This window comes from Annulohypoxylon truncatum (assembly GCF_022578515.1).
Source record: "Annulohypoxylon truncatum strain CBS 140777 unplaced genomic scaffold F4807scaffold_2, whole genome shotgun sequence".
NCBI classification, from domain to species: Eukaryota; Fungi; Ascomycota; class Sordariomycetes; order Xylariales; family Hypoxylaceae; genus Annulohypoxylon; species Annulohypoxylon truncatum.
In genome coordinates this window covers 475,877-502,537 of record NW_025953788.1, presented here as the reverse complement: position 1 = coordinate 502,537, position 26,661 = coordinate 475,877, and the positions used below count along the sequence as shown (strand labels likewise).

At 49.2% G+C, this 26,661-nt stretch overlaps 8 protein-coding genes and 1 non-coding gene across 9 annotated transcripts; 4 read left to right on the top strand and 5 right to left on the bottom strand.

Moving 5' to 3' along the window:
- Positions 1 to 742: 742 nt before the first annotated feature.
- Positions 743 to 4,387, bottom strand: F4807DRAFT_115606 (SNF2 family N-terminal domain-containing protein). Its single transcript, XM_047992826.1, has 6 exons — positions 3,087 to 4,387; positions 2,476 to 3,035; positions 2,110 to 2,406; positions 1,949 to 2,056; positions 1,236 to 1,870; positions 743 to 1,179 (listed from the first exon to the last, which is right to left on the bottom strand). Exons 1-6 carry the CDS (start codon positions 3,975 to 3,977, stop codon positions 956 to 958), a joined length of 2,715 nt encoding a protein of 904 aa, XP_047858660.1. The 5' UTR covers positions 3,978 to 4,387; the 3' UTR covers positions 743 to 955.
- An 838-nt stretch (positions 4,388 to 5,225) lies between these two features.
- F4807DRAFT_115532 (cysteine dioxygenase type I) lies at positions 5,226 to 6,685 on the bottom strand. Its single transcript, XM_047992825.1, has 3 exons — positions 5,787 to 6,685; positions 5,460 to 5,709; positions 5,226 to 5,408 (listed from the first exon to the last, which is right to left on the bottom strand). Exons 1-3 carry the CDS (start codon positions 5,997 to 5,999, stop codon positions 5,290 to 5,292), a joined length of 582 nt encoding a protein of 193 aa, XP_047858659.1. The 5' UTR covers positions 6,000 to 6,685; the 3' UTR covers positions 5,226 to 5,289.
- A 3,455-nt stretch (positions 6,686 to 10,140) lies between these two features.
- Positions 10,141 to 11,456, top strand: F4807DRAFT_468086 (DUF1774-domain-containing protein; the record flags this gene model as incomplete). Its single annotated transcript, XM_048002566.1, has 4 exons — positions 10,141 to 10,159; positions 10,421 to 10,586; positions 10,650 to 11,052; positions 11,111 to 11,456. 4 exons carry the CDS (start codon positions 10,141 to 10,143, stop codon positions 11,336 to 11,338), a joined length of 816 nt encoding a protein of 271 aa, XP_047858658.1. The 3' UTR covers positions 11,339 to 11,456.
- A 310-nt stretch (positions 11,457 to 11,766) lies between these two features.
- F4807DRAFT_455779 (uncharacterized protein) lies at positions 11,767 to 12,526 on the top strand (the record flags this gene model as incomplete). The annotated part of the gene is made up of 2 exons (XM_048000775.1): positions 11,767 to 12,062; positions 12,121 to 12,526. 2 exons carry the CDS (start codon positions 11,767 to 11,769, stop codon positions 12,524 to 12,526), a joined length of 702 nt encoding a protein of 233 aa, XP_047858657.1.
- Positions 12,527 to 13,237: 711 nt separating this feature from the next.
- F4807DRAFT_t20 lies at positions 13,238 to 13,344 on the top strand. The gene has a single exon. It is a non-coding gene; the product is annotated as a tRNA-Arg (tRNA).
- Positions 13,345 to 13,727: 383 nt separating this feature from the next.
- Positions 13,728 to 16,017, top strand: F4807DRAFT_115413 (uncharacterized protein). The gene is made up of 2 exons (XM_047992824.1): positions 13,728 to 14,519; positions 14,573 to 16,017. Exons 1-2 carry the CDS (start codon positions 14,065 to 14,067, stop codon positions 15,876 to 15,878), a joined length of 1,761 nt encoding a protein of 586 aa, XP_047858656.1. The 5' UTR covers positions 13,728 to 14,064; the 3' UTR covers positions 15,879 to 16,017.
- Positions 16,018 to 16,815: 798 nt separating this feature from the next.
- F4807DRAFT_406796 (uncharacterized protein) lies at positions 16,816 to 18,844 on the bottom strand. The gene has a single exon (XM_047996323.1). The coding sequence runs from the start codon at positions 18,646 to 18,648 to the stop codon at positions 17,236 to 17,238; it is 1,413 nt and encodes a 470-aa protein (XP_047858655.1). The 5' UTR covers positions 18,649 to 18,844; the 3' UTR covers positions 16,816 to 17,235.
- Positions 18,845 to 19,191: 347 nt separating this feature from the next.
- F4807DRAFT_406794 (Nse1 non-SMC component of SMC5-6 complex-domain-containing protein) lies at positions 19,192 to 20,717 on the bottom strand. Its single transcript, XM_047996322.1, has one exon. The coding sequence runs from the start codon at positions 20,550 to 20,552 to the stop codon at positions 19,515 to 19,517; it is 1,038 nt and encodes a 345-aa protein (XP_047858654.1). The 5' UTR covers positions 20,553 to 20,717; the 3' UTR covers positions 19,192 to 19,514.
- A 225-nt stretch (positions 20,718 to 20,942) lies between these two features.
- Positions 20,943 to 25,945, bottom strand: F4807DRAFT_115374 (uncharacterized protein). Its single transcript, XM_047992822.1, has 3 exons — positions 25,401 to 25,945; positions 22,112 to 24,750; positions 20,943 to 22,059 (listed from the first exon to the last, which is right to left on the bottom strand). The coding sequence occupies exons 1-3, from the start codon at positions 25,703 to 25,705 to the stop codon at positions 21,347 to 21,349; spliced, it is 3,657 nt and encodes a 1,218-aa protein (XP_047858653.1). The 5' UTR covers positions 25,706 to 25,945; the 3' UTR covers positions 20,943 to 21,346.
- Between the last annotated feature and the right edge of the window lie 716 nt (positions 25,946 to 26,661).

Below are 26,661 nucleotides of genomic sequence, written 5' to 3'. Positions count from 1 at the left end.
AACAAACTTCGCTAGAAACGATCTTAGGATAGAGAGCTGAAGAGCTGCCAAGTTCCAGGCTTACCTTCCCCCGCCCCGCGCGCTGCTCGGCCGAACAAATCCTTCTATCATTCTACCCAATACCGCCGCGACGCGTGAGTCGGTCAGCCGCTGATTATCGGATTGGGCATATCCGTATAAAACCTACCTATACACTACACATACGTATTGAACATTAGTATATCTAAGTGTAAGAGAGAACCTAAAGTTTCGCCGTCTGACTCAGCTACGCAGATGAGTTAGTTAGGCGGATTACCTATACATACCAAAAGCCTATAGCCAAGTGTATGATCTATGGAATGACGTAGAAGCAAAATACGTGGTACGGGATATGCGGGCGACCTCGTATTCACCCTCCGCATTCCCTCATGTCACCAGAGGTCCTGGCGGTAAGTCGCGACGACAGAGGAACCGAGTGATTGTTTCCACTTATGCTACGTTGCCATCGTCTGTGATCGCAGACACTTGGAAAAATCGAAAATCGTCATAATAGGACAACTCGTAGGGCATAGTTAATTTCGCGAACCTTGCCGACTCTGAAAATTGCCCTTCAGCCTCATGCAGGGTTAATCCTGGCGTCTTGTATCTCGGAGGATGCGCGGGGCATACCGTCTACATCTGGTCCCATGGAAGAGCTGATTACATACTATTCAAGAAACATTTTAGCAAAATCATTGCAATTTATAACACACTATTGTATAGCCAGACACCGATTTTAGTAGCCAGTAGCCATAACAGCAAACCTGCTTTGCAGCAATCATGTACTCCATCTCATCCTTTCCATATTACTTCCCATTTTCCATTTCCCTTTTCTTATCGACGCCGTCTTCATCTTGGATTCGCCAGCAAATCTTACAAAGAGCAACCGGTCCAACCCAGTCCAACCCTCCAAATCGGGGGAGCTCAACCTTCAAAATTAGGAAAGCAATTGCAAAACGTCGTCGAGACGACTAGTCTCCGTCTGCTCTCGCACCCTGTCGTTCAGAGCCAGGTTGACGAGCTCCCGCTTCTTACCTTGGATGCCGAGGACGCGCTCTTCGACGCTACCGTCCATCACCAGCTTCCAGACCGTCGTCTCGCGTGTCTGGCCAAGTCGATGAACGCGGTCGATTGCTTGGTCCTCCACGGCCGGTGCCCACCCTATGTTGGTATTAGTAAAACAATACTACTGGCAGAGAATATAAAAATAGACTTACAAGAATCCACAAGTATAACCGTATCAGCGGCCACCAAATTCAGACCAACACCGCTCGCAGCCAAACTGGCAAGCATGATTCGCGTGTCGGGGTCATTAGTCAGGGCATCAACCGACTCATCACGCTTGGCAACGGTCATCGAGCCCTCGAGGCGGCAGTACTTGTAACCGCTCTCATCCAGCAACTTCGCAATGATGGTGAGGAACGATGTCCACTGGGAGAAGATGACGACCTTGGACTTTGGATCCTTGAGCTTCGCTCTTAGAATCTTCTCCAGAGCTTCCGTCTTCGAGCTTCGCGAGTCTCCGTCGAATTTCTCTTCGAATTCCACCGGTTCAAGGCCAACGATGGAGTCCTGCTTTAGCTGCTGACGGCACATGGGGCATCGGGTGTCCCGTTCGAACGCCTTCAGGATGCAAGTTCTGCCGAAACGGTGCTTACAGGCCGTGATGATCGGATCGTGCAAACTAAGCGCATCCGTACAAATTGGGCACTCTTCTCCTTCGTTGCTGGCGGTCAGAAGAGCCTGTTGGAGAATATTGAGGTTCTCTGGAGTGAAGGCAACGACTTTGTCTTTTTCCAGAGGTCTCAAAACGTCCTTCACCTGACCTCCACACAAAGTCCAATGACAACACCTATGAATTAATTAGCTACGGCAATGTGGTCTAATCTAACTCGGACGACACGCCCAAGATAGTGCGCATATCACTTACATCTGTCGAAGACGAAGAAGTTTCTCCAGGACGCTCGTGAATCGTATCTGAGGTCCTTCAACCTGGCCTCTCTGCCGATACAATTCTAGAATATGCGTTGTCTCGGATCTGATAAACTATCGTTAGCAACTTTCTCGAAATGTCCCATTTGGTATACTCACAAGAGAGCCTTGTACTTATCCTTCTCATCATCGCGAAACTGGACGCGATGGATGTATTCGGTCTTCGGGGGCAACTTCAAGTCGACGAACTTCATGTCCTTTCTGCGACGAAGGCACAGATCCGCCGTCAACAGCTGGAACAACTTCGAGGCAAGTTTGTAGCTCTTGTCGTCTGAGTCTCTCGAGCCATTTGTCAAAGGCCTGTCGATCATCCGGAGGAAGAAACCAGCTTCTTCAATACCTCCAGTGATTTGAAGGAACTTCAACGCCGATAGGAGGTCCTTGGGTGAGTTGACGCTAAAATTGTACTAAATTAGTCTTGGTTCATAGAAAGTCGAGGGGAAAGAAGCCTATAGTATCACTTACATCGGTGTACCGCTCAACATCCAACGAGTCTTAGCCTTCAGCTGGAACACAGCTTTAGCTCTGGCAGTCGAATAATTGCGAATAGCATGAGCTTCGTCCAGGACAATCCGTCGCCAGTTGACCGAAAACAATGGTCCGTTTTTGGCCTGGTCGTTTCGTACCTTGTCGTAGGTGGTGATAACGACGTCGTGTTTCTGTAAGTCGCTAGTTGAGTAGTTACCAGGCTTGTGGTACCTGAAGACATTGGGCTTGTGCTCCTCTTTTACGTGCTGCTGGATCTGCTGTTCCCAGTTGCTCATGACACCAACTGGGGCAACGATCAAAGTCGGGCCCTCGCTAACAGTTGACATAATTAAACTGATAACCTGTAGAGTCTTGCCTAGACCCATGTCGTCGGCAAGAACACCGCCCAGGGCTAACTGCGGCGGATCCTTTGTGATGTGGTTGGAGACGAGATTGACGAAATTTCCACGGTCAGTACGCTGCCACAACTGGACAATATCCTTTGATCCAGGGGCGGGTGGCTTCGGATTCTCCTTTGAAGTCATCCAAGCTAAGCCCTATAACGGTTGTCAATAAATCGATGTTAAGTAAATGTCGAAGTGCCTTACCTGGAGCTGATATGGCAAGAGTTTAGACCGAATAGCCTGGGGCTGGTGCGCCTTGGGTAGTTTGGACAAAGCATCTTCGTTCATCGCGAATACGTCAACAGCACCAAGGTCACCCCTCAGCTTGACGGCCTCGCTCTCTGCCAACAGAGCACGAAGAGCGTCTCCTTCCTGTCCAACCTCGTCACCCGGTAAGCCTACGGTAGTAGCGTTGACTCTTAGACGCATAGCAGTATTCCTTTGAGCTTCCGCATCCCGCCGAGTCTGCTTGAGTTGGGTGGCCTTAACGAGCTTATCAGCTTTCAACCTTTCCTCCAATTGCAGACGGGCCATGGGATCGTTGGTGCCGTAAAAGTACAGCCGAACGGGACAGTCAAACATGCCCTTCTCGCCCGTGAGAACGCCTTCTAGAACGATCTCATTGTTGTCGATGTAGGGCGCAATCTTCAATGCAACCTTGGCGGGGATGTGACCGATTTGGGTTCGCATGACATTATCAACGCGAATGGCATTACGATCGTAAGGGTTGGCAGGTTCGCGACGACAGAGAACCCGCTCGCCAGGGTTCACCACACCTTGGTACCATCTGACGCCTACAATCTTGTTCTCCAGAGTGCCGTAGAGCTCAAACGAAGAGGTATCAACACCCTGGCTGGGTTCGGGAGCATCACCGTCATCATCATCTACAACCCACGAAGATCTGGGTGGGTGTCGAATGGCATGGCCTAGAGAAGAGGGAGGGGCGGATTGGTCGACAGTAGGCAAGACATACTGTGAAGTGTAGGGATTTGAGATCTGACTCGGCGAATGAGCAAAGGTTGATCCGTTGGAACGTGGGACCTTGGATTGAGATTCGCCCGCGGGTTGCGCCCTAGGAGGGCGCTTTGGCGGCATAGTGGATCAGTTGAATCAAGTGAGTGAAACAAGCCGATTTTTTAATGATTGACTTGAACTAGGTAAATGAAAGTACGCGGAGAACAACTTCAACGTTTAATCCGAACGATTCGAATATCTTAGCTGATTGAATTGTTGTAGAAGTTGTGGAAGTTGTAGAGAGGAAGGAAAAAGTCAAAAATATAAGGATGGAAGTTTACACTTAAGATTCGACGCGTTTTTCGATTTCGATCCGCGTTTGTCATTATTAAAGTCTGACACGACCGGCATCTCGAGATCACGTGATGCCATTGTTACACCTTGGCCCTAGCTCCTGTAAAATGGTTGGATGGGCAGTTTTTACGATATAACATGAGTATCAATATTTGGTGTTTTCAGAAGATGAAGCCATCTCCAAGCAGAATTTCTTTACGTACATTAACTTTATGTCGTATTATGGAGTTGTTACCTCATCCTTCGCCTACCTATTTCGGTTTGGTTGACCAACGAGCAGCCAACGAGCTAGCGGTCCGCGGACGGTACTCGTATCGGCTATCGGGGTTTGCATCGAGACTTAGCCGCTTCAGCCGCTTATACAATGCCGCCCTCAATTCTGTGCACTGTATAAGTCCAGTATGCTGTACTGAGCATTACAGCTGTACTGAACTTCACCTGAAATCACTACTTAATTGTTCAATTAAGTTTTTTTATATGAATCATACGATGACACATTTTAGTTTTTATTTAGGATAATTGTATTACTTTTTTGTTATACGAGAATAGCACATAATGTACAATATAGTACGTTCCTTGTGCGCCGTCTTACAAGTAACTCGTACAGTAGCCATCACAGTGCAAGAACTGTACGGCTACAGGCCGATTTCACCATCAAGACCCGGCGAATGGGACAACACCATGATGGTGCAATCCGAGCTAGGCCAATTCAACGAGACAGAGCACTGCTAATATTAGAGAAACGAGCCGCAACAGCACAACCTCTCTTCCTTTTTTCAACTTCACCTCATCCCGTCGCTCAAATTCAAGGAAATATGGCAGTGCAAGTTGGATTCATTCTCATTCATCATTTCTATCGAAAGGAGCTGCTTGGTTTCCCTATGAACGGCCCGCTCCATCGACGCTTACATGAAGTCATGTATCTGCCTCCCAAGCTTTTAAGGCCATACTTCATATCCATGATTACCTAATAACATGGAAAGGGGCTTCCACCTTCCTCTGGTCTTATATTACAAAGTCATCATACCGTCTCGCTGAGAAGAAATACCCAAAACTCCATACCAATCCCATCATGGTCTCGTCATAGCTTACAAGTCAACTAGGCCTGCACTCGGTTGCCATGCGACGAGTATAGACCACATTTCACGTGCGTTCTCTCCCCCGTCTTGGGGTTGAAGATGTAGCAGCCATTCTTTGCTACGTTGGGAGGAGTGTATACTATCGACGTTAGCCAAGTGGTGCGGCACGATATGCACTTGAGAGACCTACGATGTAGGGAGACAGCGTAGTCGCTGCCTCGGTTGGACACCTGGTGCAGTCCAAGCTCGTCTGCCATGTAGGCGACAGCGTTCTCCTTATGGACATGCTCCGATTTTACTTCCATTGGTTTTTCGGTGTCGCCATTGGGAAATGCGTATCGAGTCTCGGTGAGGTCGCCGCGGAGGATCTTCATCAGGCAATGAGCATTTCCGTGGTCGTGGATGGCGCTACCCTTTCCAGGAGTCCAGACGAGTACAAGCTACATTGATGGGATTGATCAGTATTGCTTGCACTTGGTATAAAGGTGTTGATCAAAGACGGGACATCGAAGCTTACCAGGTTCGCTTTGCCGTTACCCTCGTCGACGAGATTTCGGGTGTACCCCAAGCTACCGTCTTCCATCGCATACATGGACCACTCCTTCTTATCGGAGATATATCGTTCCATGATATGCGTTAGGTCTTCTACATCCACATCATCCGACGTCAATCCCGACGACGGCCCCAAGACGTCCTTGATGTCCTTCACGAGTTGTTCGAAGCGGTTCATCTTGACGGAATTTTTTATGGTACGGATTGGTAAGGACGACTTTGAGGTTTGCTAATATATTCGATATCTAATGGTATTGGATATGAAAGGTGAACGCCGATGGTGTGATGGCCTAGAGCGTCTGAGGTCTATCATCTATTGGAGAATATATAGGGTATGGGAAGAGAGAGGCGGTGTCAGCAGTGGTCTGCAATGTTTTGCAAGCTTTGTGTCAACTCCGCTTTTTCTCTGCACACCTGGACGAACACCTCAATCTGCTCAGTCAAATGTTCCTACCTTTTCCACCTTTCCTACCTTGGTAGTCAGGTAGTGCGCTGCCGATTACCGGGCGTGCCGGAGAGGGGAATCACCCGCAGTTTCCCCTTATCATTACGATCGTTGGGAAAATTGGGAGGACAGAATCGCCGGTAACTAACACAATCCTTTGTGATTGGTTAGGGCCGGTACTGTGAGGGACAAGTGGTACGTAATCGTGGCCTGTTTCTCTACTTCTTTATTTTAGCGACCTCGTGGGCTAGTCGCACGGACGAAGTTTGGAAGAAGTCTTCTAGAAGAATTATTGCAAAGACAAGTCTAACAAGTCCTTGACAAGGAATTCCAAAATAACAAAGCTGTTTTTTTGAGTCAATTCCCACCGTTTTTTGAGATACTGATGAGATAGTGACTTGTACCTTCTGGTTGCCGAACCGAAAAAAGGGGTACTAAAAAATCCGGGTTTAACCGATAAGACCTAATGACCTGTCGCCTCAGCCCCGCCAGTGGACCGCCTGGAACCCCCCTGTTTAAGGCTTATCTAACACCCCGTTTCTTGCACCGGTCGTCGTTCTATTTCGCCAAAATAGAGGACATCTGACGACGCTGGTCATCGGATATTAGCCATTGGAGACATTGAATCCTGGGATATGGAGAGTCGTCATAATTTGCGCAACTACAATACCAGGATATTTGATGGTGTTTGAAATTTGTAAACCAGATTCGAAATATCTGCTCAGATCCTGGACAAGCCGGTACCGCTCTAGCTTTTTCACAGGTCTAAGAGTTAAACGGCACTTGGTTCATATCACGTCTTCTTGGCGCTTCTATCGGCGATCCATTGGATATAATGACATTTCCGAGATGCATATGTGTCCTCTGACGCTGCAGACGTTGACAATCAAAGTAACGATCCCCACTCTACGAGCAGGTTAAGCAGTTTTGTGCATATATGAATACTAGGTACGTATCTAGCTAGGTATACCGCATCTCTGTTTCTTCGTAACTTAGCTCGGAAGCTCTATTTTTCACAGCTATGAGATAAGCTTACTTCTTCATCCCATCTTGCATCATGTACCATATCTTCGGCGTAGAGGGTTACGTCGCTTACCTCGTGCGCTTATCTAGAGAATGACGGGATGGTACCAGGCCCCGGAACCGGACCGGAATAAGCTGGACATTGCGATGCCCCCCGCCCACCGAAGAGAACGTGGCGGAGACTGCCGACACGCAAGATCGGTAGGGATACAAAACCAACGCTCAGGCTCGTCGTCGTCGTCAATTCGGCTCTCGACGAGCTAGAATTTTTATTCGTTCCTTGCCAAATTATGTATCTATAATGAGACAATTGCCAGATTACCAAGGGGTTTTTTACGGATCCATGACACCGCCAGTCAATTCGAACCATAGCCAAGGATTCTTGTTGCAAAAAGGTAGATATGCTTTAAATCTCCAACCTGCACAAATCCTGGTAGCGCTCCGGATCCTCTTCCCCGTGTTAATTCCCGTCGTATCATAGATGGCTGGGACCGTAGATCCGGTTAAATGACCCGGCATATCACCCGTATGCGTACCGGACCTAAACCGGAGCCGGGTAACTAATACGTAAAACCGCCCGGCGCCGTAGTTGTAGTAATTATAATATCAATCGAATGCCGATGAATATAGGCTCGGGCCTCGGAGCGATTGTAAGACTCCAACTTCTCTACCGAAGTTTATTGAGCAGGTGTTTCAATGTGCGAATATTTCACTTCGGTCATTACTTGAGGCTATCGAAGCCGGACAACATTGGGTCTTCGACTGAGAGCCGTACTAATTTATCTCGGACAGCATAGGGGTAAGTCTGGAGGCATATATAAAATGAGAAGTCTGTGTAAATAGAAGACAGTTGGCTAGAAGCGTTCGGTGTGGTGATAGTGACCTCGTCATCGATGATTCCCAGGCTTTCAGTTCCTGAATATCCTATTACATCAGACTCCGAACATAATGTATTCAGGAATAGACTCAACAATGGGGTGAGATAGCATTGATTACCCTGTCCGTATATTACTATACGACGCGCGAATTGTGAACGTCACTGTATGTTTATCTAAGTTCCATACCTCATGTCTTTCCCTACCTACTGAGCAAGACTAGAGTAGCCCAGGGCCTTCATGATGTTATAGAAACCGAAGGTCGTGATACACCGGACAGGTTGAAGAAGTGTTATTAAACATGGATGTGATATATAGATAGTAGAAGGTAGGTCGAGATTCGTGTAACTATTCCAATGATCTGTGAAGGGATCTTTGGTTCAAGGTTGGTGAGAGAAATGCAATTTTCGCAACCCATCTTCCGAGACATGGCGTTAATGCCCCATAATGTGTAAGATAGCCAGAGGATACGTCGGAAATTTTATGGTAGGGTAGAAGATCTCTTGATAGAACGAGGCCTATAATAGCGACCATTACCGTAGTTAGAAAGGTACCTTTACCTAGTAGGCAGGATCTGATGACGACGAAAGCTTGACTCAATGCGATATCTGACGAGCCTCACACCGCAGTTCAGAGAATTTTACAAATTGGAGATCTCCAAGCGTTCTTTTTAAATAGTTGCCTGCTCGTGTCGTACACGCAGGATCAAATATCTTACGTCTTCCGCAGCTCCAACTTCCAACTTACAAGAAGTAGACATACAAGCCGGACTAAAAGCTCCCCTTTGTCGAGGAACTTGCCGTAACTCTTCAATTTTCGTTGTCCTACTTAATTGTCTGAAATTTTACCATGCCACTACCAAGTCAGCAGATATAAAATTGCATCTTTCCAACGTGATGTTTCTTATACCATCTATTGTGTACCAATTAGAAAATACCATTTAAAGACAAATCGAAGGCATTGAATTCTCCCTACTTGTCTAGCTTCAGACTTACAGGACTTACAACTTACCCCATCCAGCCGCGGCATGGCTAATTATGGGTCTTGCGAAAGCCCCCAGGCCCCCTGACGGACCTAATCTCGATCGTCTGGAGAGCTAACAGCCGTCCGGGTCCGGTCAGACGCGGCATTACGTCTATATCTCGTAATCCGTACGTGCAGTCATGCAGCGTCATAGACTTTACAATTCTCCCTTAGCAATTGAGAGTTTGGATGTTACGCGCCATCCCTGACACTTAACTGCCAAAACTACTACCTGGCACCTGCTATGCGGTGGTACTTACCTAAGACGAACTGGTAATGAACCAATCTCGAACCGAAACGCAGGCTCGTACCAGCCCATCCTCTTACTTCGCCGCCAATGCTATGACTCTCTCAAAAGCGGTGATTCGTCAGTAGTGTAACGGTGCCGTGCGTCAAGAATGATTCTCATAGGTCCATTCTCCCTTTTTACTCCGCGTTTCATGCTCGTGGTGCGGGCAAATCCTGCTTCGGTGCTACAGTCATGTTCTCGGTGAGGATGAGAGACGGACAGACAGAACACTGTTTGTGTAAGGATGTATGTGTGCATGTAGGAACCGAAGCTGCCAAATAAGTTTCCTCCTAGCATTCCTCGCCTCAGGTACCAGTACCTCTAAACGTCACCCGTCAATCGCCCCATGTAAAGCTTCCCCCGCACATTCATGCTACAAAGAGGTCCCCGCCATCGTCATCGAAGTCCCTAAGGTACTAGGCCCAGGTCTTGGTTGGGTGGGCAGAGGCCGGTGTTCACTTTGTGTATCGACCGGTCGAACGTTTAAAATTCAATTGGGTCCCCTGTTTAAATTCTTTTTTGTCTCTCCTTTTATACGATTTTGCGTTGTGTTGTGGTTTAGACCTTCAGAATCATTTCGGGAATTTAGTTCAGAGGGCTCGGATACATCTTGAAAACCCTAATAGGCCTGATACAAGTCAGTTACGAAGGAATTACAGCAACAATGGAGCGACTTCATCATCGTATGTTCGAGTTCTGGATACGACGGTGTTGGCGCTAATTATCCGAATAGTGAACCCATTCGCGAAGCGCGATTCACATAGCAAGAATACGGTCATTACTTGGTATGCGATGGTCTCCCAATCTCGAGAATTCGAGTCTCGACCTGTTAAACGAAAGTAGCTAACAATGTGATAGTATGTCGTTAACCTCTTATATTTTGGCGAACTCTCGACTCTCACTTTCCACTTAAGGTCTATAAACATAATATTAATAAATTGCAGACAAGGTATTGACAACAGTGACCTGGCTGTTGTCTATCATTATCTCAATCTACTATACCTTCGAGAAACCGCACGATGGTGTCTGGCCTCGTCGGAAGATATGGCATCAGAACGATAAGTTTCACACGGCGTTCCGACTGAATTCCATCATCGCTAGCATCTACTGGTAAGAATAAATCGAGCAATGCATCGCGAGATGTTTACTTACATCTATATTTCACCCAATTAGGATCGTTCTTTTCGTTCTCCAGGGAGGATACATCGCCCACCTATTCTCCGGAACCGTCGAACACGTGAACGCAGCTTGCTCGGTGGGCAGTCACTTTATCGTGAACAATTTATTCCACTTCGCTTTTGTCATGCTATTCGTACGCTCCTATTTCGGTTGGGCAGAGCTGTTCATCATTCTCAACTTCTTCAACTTGAGCTCGCTGTATTTCCGTCATCCTGGTTACGCACGATTCATCCATACGCCTGTCGTGTCTGGGCCGTTGGCGTGGACTTTTATTGCGATATACTGGAATGGGGCTATCATGGTGCCTCATCCCGACACGCTTGTCGCCCGTATATTCGGTAACATCTTCATCTGGTCGATCCTAGTATACGGTCTGTTTTTCATTGTCGTGTACAAGGTAAGCAAGCAACATTATCTATTATGCCTATATTTGTATATAGGTCTAACGTCTGCAGGATTACACCATGGGATTTAACCTTAGCGTTCTATCGGCGGCTATCGGCGTGTCCCAATTCTTGCGACAGGTCGTTGCGTTTCAATGGATCTTTGCCTTTGTCATCATGGCCGTTCTCTTCGTGGCTACTCTCGTAGTTGCTGTGCCCGCGGCAACAGGCAGAGATATCAAGTTTGCGAGAGCTCGAGCGGGTGATACTGAGCGAGCTCCGCTCCTTGGTGAGAATTAGTAGTGTTGTACGGAGGCTACATACCAGTAACCCTTACTAATGGGTTAATGGGTGAGAGAGGTACCGGCGAAGTGTGATGCCAAGCAATACACTGTCATTGGAGATGTCCTTCATAGCTTGGCCAGTATGACGGCGTCGGTAGGCTGATAGGCATGGAAAGGAGCAAGGTATCATGGTTAAATCAACAATTTGTAGTGTTCAGTCTTAATAGTAAATTTAGCAAGCCTTGACAATTCATGTACCTAAGAACCCAGCTAGTTGCTGTAGGTGCGTCATGTGGGGTGATAACGATAAGACCAGGTACCGGAGCCTGGACGCAGCATCACTTAAAATTTATAATTCACTTAAAAATTTCAACACTGAAAACCCGATATTTACCAACCCCGGGTTTTATTCACGATTCAGTTACAAATCCTTTTCCTTTTGTCATGGCGGTTCCTAGAGTCCCAACCCTTAGCGTCGGCAATGATATTTGTCAAATATCTAGGATCTTGACTATCCTCACTAGTGACGCTGGCCCTAAATTTGTTCGTCGCGTTCTCACCGAAGATGAATTGAATGTCGAAAGGGGCAAGGCAATTCTGAGCGCCATGGCCTCCAGGCGAGGTGTCTTAACGAATCCCTTGAAGTATAGTCGGCAATACGACAAAGGTAGGGAAGAAGTTAGGGTGTCTCGGTCGATGATGAGAAAGATGGAAAAGGCAGCCCAGTACGTGGCTGGCAGGTTGGTGCAATAACCCACAACAGCTGGCCTGAACGAGACAACTTACTTTTTATATTAGGTGGGCAGCGAAGGAAGCGGTTAGGAAGGCGTACACCGTCCGGAGAATTAATTTCCAAGATGTGGAAGTAAAGTATGAACCGCAGATATTTGAGGAGGCAGGAGCCGCAGAGCTTCTCAGCCAGGAAGAAGATGTGGATGTGGATGTGGAGGAGGAAGAGGAAAGCAAACCTGGCAACGATAAATGGCAATCATCTTTGGTACTGGGAAACAAACCCATGTACACCAACTGGGGACCACCGATCGCCATCATCAGAGGCGGGGGTGTCTACGAGGACGAATATGCGCGCATTAGCATAAGTCATGATGGAGACTATGCTATGGCCTCGTGCGTTTTAAATATGACAGAACCAAGGCGCTTGAAGGATCAAGAAGAGTCGGATGAGAGTCAAAATGAAGTGGATTAAGCTGGAATCCAACCATCCTCTACATCCGGCGGCACGTAAGCTTGTTTCTCCTCGACACACGAAGCAATCTTTCGAGGGGACAAATTAGCCTTGGTTAATGTCAATTGAGGGATGGAAATGATTTCTCGGTGAAATCAGTTAAGATGTGGTCTCTGCCGTCGCAGGTAAGCCAGAGACTGCATAGTTATTTCAAGTTGCATTCCGGACACGCCGGGGAGGATATGGAAATCAGGAGTTAAGTGAAAATCTCACTATTTTCACTTGAAAATTCTGAATTTGCTATCAAAAATAGGAATTGAAGACTGGACATTCAAGGAAACCAGTCTTATACTACACTTGAGCCCCAGACTTGATAGATATCACCTCTGCGTATTCATACAAAACGGAATCATAATCATTCAACTCCCCCTTTCCCTAATATTTTCCGCACTTTTACTCCAACGCTAGGCGCTTACCTAGTAGCATTTAATTCGGCATGTAGCGCTACTCAGGCCAATTACAAACTTTGATAGCCCAGAGCTCTTTACTGTCTTTCAACAACTAAACCAAGCATGTCCACATTCCTTACATGTGTACATACCAAGCCCTCTGCCCCGCACAGTAGCAAGACGCTAGGCGTGATTTCTTTCAATATAAGACCTAATAGCGCCGCGAAAATTCATCATCGAGGCCGGATGACTGGCCCATTGTCCAACAAGCCGCCTGGCGCATGACTGCTTGGCGCAATGGTAGCGCGCGGTCCTCCTACTATAATGGGTTTATCCCTTGTAATAGGCAGTGATAGACTGAGGTTGCGGGTTCGAGTCCCGTGGTGGTCGCTCCTTTTTGTTCTTGATGATTTCAGTACCTTTATCGTCAACTATATCAATTGATACTTTTTGGTGTTCCAATTACTACTACTCATCTGTGATTTAGATGATGCATTTTCCTAAATCAAGACCAATCATCTTTACTTGTTAATATTTTAGAAGTTATTACCTTTTATGCCAACTATACATTCATTATGTCAATATTCTTCATGATATTGGCGCATCGTATCTAATGCATCTAAAGGTCTCATATTCTTTACAATGCTGCAGTGATGTGAATATAATTCTGCAGCTTAAGAGGTGCTTGGTAAATATATTTCTATGAACATCGTTCTTGCTCATATCGTTGTCCTTCCTCACATTGGCGCACAGGCTAGAAAGCCGCCGGAAACCACGTCCAAAAAGTCGGTACTAGGAAGGTACATTGAAACGCTAAGGTAGGATCGGAAATATCAGATCTTCCTAACCTTAAAGTCAATTAGTAGGTTACAGAGCCTCAGCAAGGTTGTTTAGTGACTTTAGCGACCTTCCATAAGAAAATAAAACAAACCAAACTCCAATAGCTCCAATTACCGATTTTCTTACCATCACCACTTCTCGACGTTGTCGCATGTAAAACTTTACTATCGAAAATTTAGTGTACCTAGGTGACTGACGAATTGAGTCATCGAAATTTTATTCTCTTTATTCATTGAAACTACTTAGTACCTAATTACCTAGTCAATAACTATGGCGACCGATGTGGATCTACCAAAGCGACAAATCACCCCAGTCCCAGTACCTGTTCTACCCGTATCCGTTCCCCAGAAACGACCTCTCGAAGACGACCACGCGCCCCCCGTCTCTTCACCACTCAACCCAAACCCAGATGTAAAACCCAGTAAATCTCAGTCGCATGACGACGTAGCAGTCATGGCGCGCGAGAAACCCGCAAGGAACAAAAAGGAGAGCATAAAAAAACGAGAATCCAAAGGTGGAGCTGGTGCAGATAGCTCTAGAGCAACGCCCGACCCGAAGATCAAAGAGCTTCAGCTACCTCCGAACGAGTCTTCGCCTCTGCGCTACAAGCTAGCACCCCCGAAGCCGTCTGATTTCGAAACAGCACGAGGTCCAATATTTACTCCCCATCACGAAGTCCCTGCCCCGGACGGATCTACCATCCAGTTCTACGAAACATCGGAACAGTGAGTCGCATTTATGATGATACAATCGCGGCCCTTTGCTAATGTTTATCCAGTGTCTACAACAAGAAGAGTTATCACTACCTACACTGCATAGCCGACCCTGCCTTCCCTTCCTCCTTTTACTATCGACAGACCGAGCCCGAACCATACGGTGCCCATATCAGCTTCGAAGATGCCGCCACGCATATGTATATGGACCAATTGGGCCGACACATAACGACAGACAAAGGTTTTAGAACGGCAAGAGCCAATGTTGCCATTCGCCAAGGTCGATGGTATTGGGAATGCAAGATTACTAGAGGTACTACTAAGAGCAACCCAGATGGAAGTGTCGAATCGCACGGTCACGTACGTCTAGGATTCGCTAGACGTGAAGCCTCGTTAGACGCGCCGGTTGGTTATGATGCGTACAGTTACGGTATTCGCGATGTGCAGGGCCAGAAGGTACACATGTCACGACCTAAGGATTTCTTCCCACCCGGCGAAGAGATCAAGGAAGGCGACGTGGTCGGACTCGAGATCCAACTACCGTCGGAGCAATTGCACAGAAAGGTCGTCCAGGGCCATTATAACCCTGCCGTGGACTCACTGGACGACGAAGAACCCACTGCGGAAGCCGCCAACATTGTTCGGGACAGAATACCGATCCGCTTCAAGCAGCACATCTACCTCGAGAAGATTGACTACCACACGACTAAGGAGCTTGAGGACCTTATGAACCCCTCCCCTGCTGGCCCATCCGGCACGATAGGCAGCAGACCGGCCGATCGTCCAAACCCAAACCACCAGGTGCCGGCCTTGCGCACGCTGCCCAAGTCCTGTATTAAGGTCTATAAGAACGGCGTACTGATGGGCACCCCATTTACCGACCTTCTCGCCTTCCTCCCACCAGCTTCAAAACCCCAAGTACAAGTGGGCGCAAGGGAGGGTATGGATGATGGTATGGCAGGATACTACCCTGCCATCAGCGTGTTCCGAGGCGGCGCCGCCGAGGTTAATTTTGGCCCGGATTTCTGGTACCCTCCTCCGGACTATCTTAATGCCAACTCAAACGTCGAGTCCTCCGACCCCGACGGCGATGGCGACGTTGAAATGGTCGACGTTGATACGGTTAAAGTTGCCACCACCGCAACTAATACCGGTAACAGCAATAAGGATAAGGTCCGTCCGGTGGCGGAACGATACGACGAGCAGATCGTGGAAGATGTGGTAGCAGACATAGTCGACGAGATCGACTTCTGGATGCGCGACGGCGCGCGCATCATCGATCGTACGGGAGGAGGAGACGCGAAGGCGGAGACGACGGCCGGGATCGCGCCCGCCAGGGAGGAGATCAAGGAGCTCGTGCAAGACGACTAGGGTCCGTCAGGGTCTGAGGCTGCGAGATTATCCTCCGGCGGAGCTGCGAGCCCGGCCGGTACTAGTGCTGCTAGTGCTACCGCCACTGCTAAGAACAAGGACGAAGATGTGGAGATGAAAGAGCAGATAAACGTGGACGTGGAGAGCGAGTGTGAGAAGGAAGCGGAGAAGGAGGTTAAGCCTGAGCCTGAGCCTGTACCCGAACTCGATCCTGAGCCTGAGCCTGAGCCTGAGCCTGAGCCTGAGCCTGAGCCTGAGAAACCCTTGCCGAGCAGGGTTCAGAGTCTGAGATCTAGGAAGGTGAAGGAGAAGGAGAAAGAGAAAGAGAAGGCAAAGGAAAAGGCAAAGCAAAAACAGAAGGAAAGGGAGGCGGAGATGGAGAAGGGGAAGGAGAGACGGCGGAGCCTGAGGAGTAGACCAGGGTAGTAGTTTGCGACTTCATGGGGTTTGGGGGGCTGTTGATTTGATCTGGTTTGGCTTGGCTTCATATGAGGGCTGAGGGTCGAGATGTGCGTGTAGTTCAGGCGAGCTAGGGAACGAAGATCAGGTTGAAATATGAGCTAGGCTGGCTATGTAGCAAGTCTAGAAGTCAATGAGATAATTGCTGCATATTTTCTTGTTGATATGAAATGTGATGTTTTGCTTTTGACTCGCTGCGTTGATATCAATGCTTCCGAGGAGGTCTTTAGTCATGGTAAATAAATCCCCTAAGGCTCAAAAGATTGAGCTTTAGATCCGTCTTATAGTATCATTAACACGCTTACCTAAGGCAATACTATCATAGCTAATACTCTGTTAAACCCTTCCTTCGCATAAGTTAGGTGATAGCGTAGGTATGAGGTTTGTTTGCAAGTCAAATAGCCCCTATTCGGATAATCGAACCCACAAGCTCAAACTAAACACAAGTTCTGAAAGTTTTATTCATATTTCATAATAATCATGTCGAACTCCATTGACTACCTAGTATCGCTCACTCACCTATTAATTCCAGCCTTCACCCAGACCATATCGAATATCTCGGATCCTCTTAGATATTTGTCACACCTAGCAAGCCACTCAGAAAAGAATCTAAATCATGACCGACGTTAAACATAAACGCAGCATAACAAAAAATCTAAGTCCTCATGTAAACGTCTAAAGCAACCCGGGTATCTGCATATTACAACAATCCGTCCCGTCATACGTAAACCCTCGTAACCTCATGAATGGGGAGTAGGAAATTGGTTGTAGGTCGGATCAGTCCTAACCTTTCCCTCCCTTTCCCTTCCCTTGCCCTCCTTTTTTTCCCTTTTCTCGTTTTCCTCAGCCTCCTACCCCTACCATTCGTAGTCCTGTTTTAGGTGCCCCATGAACCCTCTCACTTCTTCCCATTAACCTCGACCGGAGCAGAAACCTCGATAACCGGCTGCTGCCCCTGCCCTGGTAGCTGCGACGGCAACCCGCTCGGCGCAGCCTCAATAAGCGGCACACTCTTCCTAGCCTCCCCATTCCCATCCTCCTTCCCACTATCAGCCTCCTCAACCTCCCCAACCACAACCCCCGGCTCTCCCACCGCCTTATCCGCCGCCTCACTAGCCTCCTTCTCGAGCCTGACTTCGCGGCCCCTCTTATAGCAATACCACAGGACACTCAACAACAAGAAAACCGCCATACTCCAGAGCAAATTCGTGCCGATGAACGCGGGAAACCGCATCTTCAACGCATTCACGATACCCTTCAGCAGCCCCACCACAGCGCCCGGCTTCGTCACAAGCTCCATCAGATTGCCCGGGCTCAAAAACTTCTTCGCGCCTTCCTTGCCGGCCGCCTCCTCCATCTTCAGGCCCTGGGACTCGGCCGCGACGGCGAGGAGCTCGGGGGCCAGCGACGAGGTCAGCTTGTCCGGGAGCTGCGCGACGAGCTTCTTGAGGGACTTGGGCAGCTTCTCGTACGAGCGCGCGAGCACGCCGTCGCGGTCCTCGATTAGGCCGACCAGGTCCTGGTACGCCGTCGGCACCCCGTTGACGAGGTCTTTGAGGACCTGCGTGAAGCGCCGCAGCGTCTCGGCTGATTCTTTGGATAGCGAGAAGGCTTTGTTGTCTGTTGATGCTGCGATGTTTAGGTCCTCGAGCACGCGCGCCATGTCGGCTTCTTCCTTCGCTGCTTCCTGCTCCGGGTCGGCGTTGGCAGTGTTGGCGGTTGTGGTGGTCGAGGCGGGTACTGTGAGGTGCTGGTCCTGCTTGTGCTTGTCGCCGCCGGGCTTGCGCTTGAGGCTCATGTTGCGGGAGAGGTTGGTGACGAAGGTGAAGCGCTTGGGTTTGTGCTCGGGTTTCTCGCCGTCCTTGTCTTTTTCTTTCTTATCCTTGGTCTTGCCGTTGCTATCCTTGCCAGAGGCCTCTTTCGCATTACCGTTGTTCTCATTCTTACTAGCAAGGCTAGATGCATCGCTCTCTATCTCGAACACCGGTGTCTTGACGCGCGGGGGTAGAGGCGGCGGAGTTTCGTCGTCGTCGTCGCCGTCATCATTAGCATCTGATGAAGAAGAGGTAAGTCTCTCGAGAAACTTCTCGTCCTCCTTGTCGAGAATAGGCATACCCTCCGCCGTCTCCAAGACGAAATCGGGGGAGCTAGAGGATTCGGAAGTCGAGATGGCAGGGCTGGATTTTGCTGCGCTCTCGACTTCCTTCCCCTTTCCCTTCTCCTTCGTTTTCTCCTCCTTTTCTAATCGTTGCTTCTCGGCCTTCTCTTCCCGATGCTTCTTTAGCTTCTTGATAGTGAAGTACTCGAGCATCTTGGCTCTTTGTATCGTATGTGCGGTTCCGTGGAGTCGCGGGGTTGGTTGTATGTAATATCGGGCGATAAGAGGGAAAGAGATGAAAAAGGATTGGGAAACCAATGGTTATACAACGCAAACTTAATATCCCCCAAGCCTGTTTTACCTTTGTTACTAATAATATAATTGATTGGCCAATATTTCAAGATGGAAGTGGTGAATCGTTGAATCGGGGTCGCTCTGTCAGCAAGGGGCCTCGAGTTGCGATTTCTTGGCGTAGGTCATTGCACAGCCACAATTAACTGTGGCGAAAGCTCCCATCGTTTGCTCCTGATCTAGGATCAACAAGCTTAAGATTCGATTCATGAATCTAGATTTTGTACCTCCATACACGCATAAGTGAGGCGCAGTACACTACGAAGTTCCAACTCTACGGTCGTAGCTAACGATATAGGAGGCCTCGTTGGGAACTAGCCCCTTATCCTTTGGTGATTAAAACAGAAAGGATCAAGCGTAACTCTATCTCTCCTTCAAGGTAGTATCTTTACACTCTAATACATACCTAGATAGACATTAGAGCCGTGCATGTAAAAGCTGCGAGGTGAAACCAGTATATCGTAGATAAACACATAAACCATTATTTTCATTTTCAGGGGAATTATTCACATTACCCCCGAGGGTATCTAATTTATTTTCCTTCCATATCCCATTCCCATTTGTTCTAGTTTCCATGCCTTCTTTTCCTTTCCGACGAGCCATGGTTTAAAATCAGCGTAGGCGTATCGTATAACAGCAATAATCAGCATCAGCAGCCCCATAACATAGCCCATTGCCACTCCCGAGTAGAATAGGCAGCCAAGAATGCGACAAGTGAAGCAGTCTTATTATTCCTCCTCTTCCTCCCCATTCCTCTGCACCAAACTAGCCCTCCCCTTCCCGCTCCTCCGCGCGCCCTTCTTCCAAGCCTCCGTCTCCGTAATCGCCCGCTCGCCCACGAAGTTGCGCCCCGTCCACGGGACGCCGCACCTGGGACACGTGCGCTCGCCGCCGCCCCTGACGCGCCAGAACGCGTCCCCGCAGACGTCGTGCAGCCGGGCGTTGCAGTCGCGGTCCGCGCACCGCTGGCCCCACGTCACGATCTCGCGGCACGCCTCGCAGAACTTGACGCGCTGCCACTCGTCCGCCGCCGCCTCCGCGTCGTTGTACGCGTCCACGAGCCACGACCGCAGCTCGATCAGCGCCCGCGGCGCCAGCGAGTAGAAGCCGTTGGCGCTGCGCTCGAACCACCCCTCGTCCACCATACTCCGCATCACGTTCTCCACCTCGCTGCTCTTCAGGCCCCTCGTGGCAGCCACGGTCTGCGTCGCTCCGCCCTCACCATCCCCATTCTCCCTCTCTCCCTCTCCGTTACCATCGAACTCCTCCACCTCCCTCGGCGCCGTCCTGAGCTTATTCGCCTGCATGCCGTCTAAACAAATCGTCTCCATGCGCTGCGTATTATACCGCTCAAACATGGCATCGACAACCCTCCTAACGAACGCGCCCTCCTCCGCCGTCCGCAGCGTCGCCATCTGCGTCGGCCCGTCGCCCGCCACGTTGACCAGCGCGTACACCCGCTCCTTCGTCGCCTGGTGCGTCGCGCTGCGGATCTCGTAGTCGAACGCCGACGCCGCCTCCGACGCCGCCGACACGTACGACTCGAAGTCCTCGCGCGTCACCTGGCTAGCCTGCGTCGGCTCCGGTTCGGGGTTGTCCGGGTCCTCGCGCGGCCGCCGCGCGTACGCCATCTTCTCCGACGCCGTGAAGATCGCCGCGAGTATCGGCCGCGCCTGCGCGAATGTCAGCGTCCCGCGCGCCATGAAGGCTTGCAGGAATGCGCGGTTGCTGTCGTCGTATTGGTGGGGTATTTCGTCTTCGTCCATTTTGGCGACGGTGTGTTTGGTCTTTCCTCTTTTTCTTCTTTTTAGTATCCGATACTATTTGGTGGTAAAATAGTATGGGATGATTGCTGCTTTACTGATATTCGGTAGAATACCTTCGTTATTTGAGGTGAGAAAATATAACTGCTCCTAGGTGAAATGTGTAGTTGTCAGTTTTTAGAAGCAGGACCCCGCGATTGGGAGACGCGTTTTTGAAGCTGATACGCGTTAATTGGGCCCACTTTTATACGTCGTCGCAACTTCCAATGCTGTGGCTTGAGTTAGAACTCCTTAACTATAAGGCAGCTGCGAGTTGTTTAATCGTTAATATCACGTAATGCCAATACGTAAAACTAGAACATAGCTCCCCACACTATGGATAGATCATTCTTTCACCATACCACTGTATTAATCAAGATGGCCAAGGCAAATCTGTTCTGTCCCTTATATTACAAGATACCTAGATTCTAGAAAGGTAGCTACCCAGTAACTGGCTCGGCCGTGTCCCGGTAATCCCGGGGGCACTGAGACGAAACCGAAAGAAAAATATATCTATAACATACTTTTCGATATGCAGTACAGGCTATAAGTTTTACAACGATAAAAAAACAGACCTCCAGTGCTTCGTCGTGGCGTCGTTGATTCCAAGGTTGCTGACAAATGGGATATGTGTTAGGCTGTCGCAGCTCTGGTGTGCTGTATGTGTGATGTCGATGTGTAATGTCGATGTGTGGTGTGGTGTATAAACTCTTCCTATTCCCTTTCCACCCCTTGCATTCCTTTGCTTTCCCTCATCGCTACCTCTTCGTTACTGGTACTTTAGTGGTCGGTCTTCCTTGTCCAGCGGATTTCGAGGGGGACTTCTTCCGGTCCATGACGGATTTTAAAACTTGCAGCTTTTCTTCTGTTACCCTTATAGCCTCCTCAACTTCTCGCTCGTTCATCCGTTCCTCGCGCAACTTCTCTTCAACTGATCTCGGTTCCATCACCCGCTTACGAATAGGCACGACTCCATCATTCATGCGATGTAGGCCCACCCTCTCTTCTAACCAGTCCCAGAGATCGCTCTCTTCACGTCTCCATATCTCCTCATAGGCGACGGCCCGTTCCGGATATCCTATAAAACCTAGCTCACGCCCGTACGGCGTCACTCTCGGTTGGCCGTTAAACCCAAACCCGAACCACGTCGCTACTAATAACCCGACAAGTAGTCCATACACAACATTGCCGGTAAGAACGGGTCTAATAATATCCACAATCGGACCCAAGAGACCGTGGAGTGGCTCAAGCAGACCCCAATCTTCGGATTTCGACGTCGTTAAAGCAGAGGGGCCGCCCAGGCTTTCCTTAGAAGCTTGATGCAGCTTGCCTTTGGTTCGTTTCTTCTTTCCCTTTGCCGCCCCATTAAGTCCGGCAGATCGAGAACCAGAAGAAACTGCTGCTTTTAAGCTAGCGAAGATATCTTTGCAGTACTGTGTCTGGCCGTCTTTGGCGCCCTTTTCGATAGGTCCTATTGACGTAAGTGTCTAGTCACCGACGGGAATGTGTTTGTTAGGTCTTACCTTTTAGCCAACTCTTGCCACTCCATTCTATTGTAGCGTTGATCGTAACATGAGTCGCATTATTTTCGGCCCAGAACAAGCAGTATTTCGTCTTAACGCAGAATACGTTCCCACTAGGCACGTCTGGGTTCTGCGTAACAACTACCACATTGACACTCTTCTCGAGATCCAGGTTCTCTAGCGTCTCGGTCACTAAACATTTAGTCTGCTTGGGCCCTATGGAAGCGTATAAAGGCTTGATATAGGTAAAGCTTCGGCTCTTGTTATCTTGGGTTAAACCCTTCTTGTCTTCCATTTGCAGGTCGGTGCATTTTTGTTCGTTGGTCAACCACTTCCCCATCCACGAGACGGATGCTGGTCCAAAGAGGAGATTGTACACCTTTCCTAGCGGGGCGGCGACAATATCATCGCCAACAGCAATATCGTAATGAGTATCCGCATCCCCGCAGTCTGTCGGTGCGTGAGTAGCAGGTCCGGGGAAGTCAGTTACGCCAGGGGTCGCAGGTGCGAAGTCCGTCTTCTCGACCGCGCCGTTAGTAGCAAGCGCACCAGATACCTTTCTCGTACCAGCCTTCTCACCATCCGTATCGGCCGGGCTCGGTTCGGTCGTCTGTGTTATCTCGGGTGCGTCGTCGTCTTCCTGGTCCTCGTCGTAGACGTCGTCTCCGTCCTCGCTTTCTTCGTCCTCGGATGCTGTGGCACTTTGACTTCCGGTTACGGCATCGGCATCCTCGACCTTCTCGGTTTTATCGCCACCTGTACCCTCCAACGAAACGCCATTCAACGAGCTTTGTAGGGAAGGGTGTCCTAGTTTCCATATATTAACGATTAAGTCGTAAGTCGAGTCTCGACTAGCAAAACTAGCGAACACGTGCTTCGCATGGAGCGTCGTGATCATGAGACCGTTCTTGAAGACTAAAGCCGTGCTCCTCTTTTCAACGGACACTATCTCGTCAAAGCTCATAACCAGGGTCGTTACCCATCCGAAAATGTTGCTGCTGAAACATAGGTGGCCTTCCGAAACGTAGAGTCTGCCGTGAGCCAGGATCTCGCGTTGCAGGGCGCAACTATAATCTTCGATAAGGTAGTCGTCGTCGGGTACACTCTTGAACAAGGCGTGGAAATCTCGATTGCGTTTCTTACTCGCTACAGCAAACCCGGTAAGCTTCGGAACGCTGCCGGTGGCAGAAGGGTGAGCTACAGAGGCATTAGCTGCCGCAATAGCCGCACCGATCGTAGTGCCTGTACCAGCAGTCCCGCCGGTACTACCGCGTTTCCGCCTTTTACTGAGAGCACTCCTGATGCTGCCGGTCCGTTGTAGGCCTCCGGTCTTTCCTTCGTATAAACTGGTTGGTGGTGTCGTACCTGCTGTCTCCCAAGTGGTCTGGGGCGCCTTTACGGCGAGATCGTCAAAGCGGCCATCTTCGGCAGAAGCATTTACGGTATCCACGGGCGCCGACTCGGAACGTGCTCGGTGGTCAGTCGTCGAATCGGAGAACTTCGCAGCGGTCGGAGTAGGTGCGGTACTTCCAGGTTCGGATATACCCAGCTGGCTTAAGCTGAGATCGCCCTTACCAAGGGTCCTAACGGCCGGTTCCTTGTCGCCCATGGTATCTTCCGACTGTTCAACAGAAGGTTCGACTTCCACCTTATCGTCGTCGTCGCCCGGCTGGGTCTCTCTAGGGATGTTCGATTTAGGTTTATTTCCACCTGGGATATTAGTGTTGGTGACGGCAGTACTAAGACTGGTGGCGGCGTTTTGTGCAGCAGAGAGCATAGAAGAGAAAAAGCTGCCTCCGGGGGTTTGTGGGACAGCGTCCTCGGGGGTTGGTGTGAGCGGAGCCAAGGTTATATTAGACAACTTGCTTGGGCCAATGCTAGTTCCAGATCCAGATCTCGTTCGTCGGTGCGATATCATAATACCCGAAGGCGACACAACCACATTTGGGTTAGGGCCCGTGCTTGCTGACGAGCTTCCCCGAGAGCGGTGTGAATGATGCGAGTCGGTCGGTGTCGGCGGGGTATTAACGATAACGGGAGCGCTCGGGTCGGACGGCGGCGGCGTACGAGGACGCCGGGAAGTGTCGATAGGCGCCGGGCTCTTACGTCGACGTGGGAGTTCGGAAGGTGTTATCTTAGTAGTACCATTTGCATCGGATTGGGATGCGGTACTCGGACGAGAAGCCGAACCGGCGGCGGTCGACCTTTGGGATGACGCGTTCGCCAATTCAGGATCGGCAATGGTAATATCAGGCTGGCTGCCGTTATTGCCCAGAGCCTGGAGGTTACTCGCGCTCCTCTTGCTCCTGAAAGCGTTCCTGATCTTACTAGAAGGCGATTTCGACCGATTCGAAGAGGGATTCTGGGGTGGCTGTAGACTGGCCTTGGTAGGTGATGATTGGCGAGTTGATTCGTTGGAGGGGATGCTAAAAGGGGCGTGGGTCGCTGATCGTGATAGACCGTTTCGACCGTTCGGGTCCAAGTTGTCCAAATTCTGGGCCTCTGGTAGGTGGTCTGCTTGGATAATGGGCGACGACGTTGTCAACTGGCCAATCTGGGAAGGATGCGTTGAGGGTACGGTGGGCCGTACCGACGACCTATGATAATGGTCAATAACGTCGCTGTTGGCAGTTAAATGTCTGATGTCAGATTTAATAACCAAGAATAACCAAGACGGTAACCGTGCTTCCAATTAAGAGCAACGCCACACAACTCTATGTGTGCTATGATTAAACGGTGAAGCTTGGACCGGTAGGAGAGGTATGGGTATGGGTTTGGGAGCGGAAAGCAAGGCAGAAGAGCCGGAGTGGACCGATTGGAGTGCTGCGCATTTGAACGCGGATACGAAAGCGATGTGACTTGGAAGCTGACTAGAACTAGAAATAAGGCCTCGTAGGCTGCGGAGCCAACTAAACTACACGCAGCCCAGTTTTCCAGTTTTCACCCGCTAGGCGAATGCAATTAACTTGGTTCGGTTATGAGTTTATGAGTTATGCGCAACTCATTGTAGTGTAAGTGTAGTGTAAGTGAAGCTCCTCGTCTTATGAATTGAATTAAGTCGGCCAGCTCGACCGAAACAGAGGGGCGGAGTTGAAATGTGGAAAATGTTTCGTTTCAAGGCTTACCTAACTACCGAGCAATATGATGACTACTACTACAGGTAGAGGCAGGGAAGAGAGATAGGTATCATGAATTATAGGGTCAACATGATATGATGATATACATGAATCCAACCAACAGATAAGAAACACAGCAGGGAGTAGACAGATGACAGACAATAGACACTTACAAGTCTTCTTTTTCCGAATGATAGACTTCGGGACTCTCCTCGGGATCGGGCTCCTCCTTTCCATCGCGATCGTCTTCGGCCATCTCGTTAGATTGCGTGGATTGCGTGGTAGAAAAAGACCCGCCGTGAAAATGGTCACGGTCTCGACCACGACTATCTGGACTTCTACCACGAGGCATGTCCTCGCTACTAGCCGCCGATCCAAAACTTTCCTTCGAAGGTTGTTTCTTCCATCGTTTTGCGGCCAGCTTGAACTTTCCAACCTTACTTGGGTTGTTTGAGTTATTTGAGTTTGCGACGTCCATAATGATGACGGCGATGACGATATTTCCCCAGAGAACGATAAGTTTAAATGGCTGATCCTGACGAAGGGTAACACAGCAGCAGGCTACCAAATCTTGAATCCTTAAGCTTAGAGGGGTCAGCTAGAAGTTTAGGCAATCCCGTCTTCCGAGGTTGATTCAATCTTCTCAGGTAATTGAGGCCCGCAGACGTCGTTATCATAACACCAACATCTGCATTGGTTGAGCGCATATATTGTCGATAATGTTGATAGATAAGCCGAGGTGACGGGAGTGTCGCGCTGTGGTTTCGAATGCGCCAATGTGAGTAGCTTAGCTTTTACTACCTGTTTCCATGCGATCTTGTCGTGTCGTCATAGCTTGGAGCTGTCGACCTCTCTCTATTATGTAAGTTGACATACACTACCTATAGAGAGGTCCGTGTCTTTCTTTGTATTGCGTATTGCGTATTGGCGTATACGTAGCGTATAGAGGCGATTCACATATGCTTATTCCCCGGCTACAAATATTTATGACAGCAATGAAGATCTGGCTAAATGACGAGAAGGGTAGATTTATTTCGTATAGTAGTAATGCAGGCAACCAATCTATCGACCAGACGGGACAATTGCTTCATAAATCAAACAGAATAGCCCTGGAAAGCCCCTGGAAATCATCGATCAGGGTTAGCTTAGTAGTACCTAAGCAGGTAAGATGGCAAGATTCACCAGCCACACCACATAGTGTAACTGCCATGTACCTCCCCTACTCGCCTAGTAAAGACATCAAGGGATGATAGCAAGACCGAACAACCCCACCAAGAAGTTTCAACTGTGCGACCAGGTGCGACACAAAGGGCAGGCGCTTATGTCAGTCTAGTAAGTAGGTACATACCTAGCCAGCTACAATAGGTCACTTTCTAACCATTCTAGCCCTACATATACATACTACCCCACATAAAGATGGGTCACAATATTTGG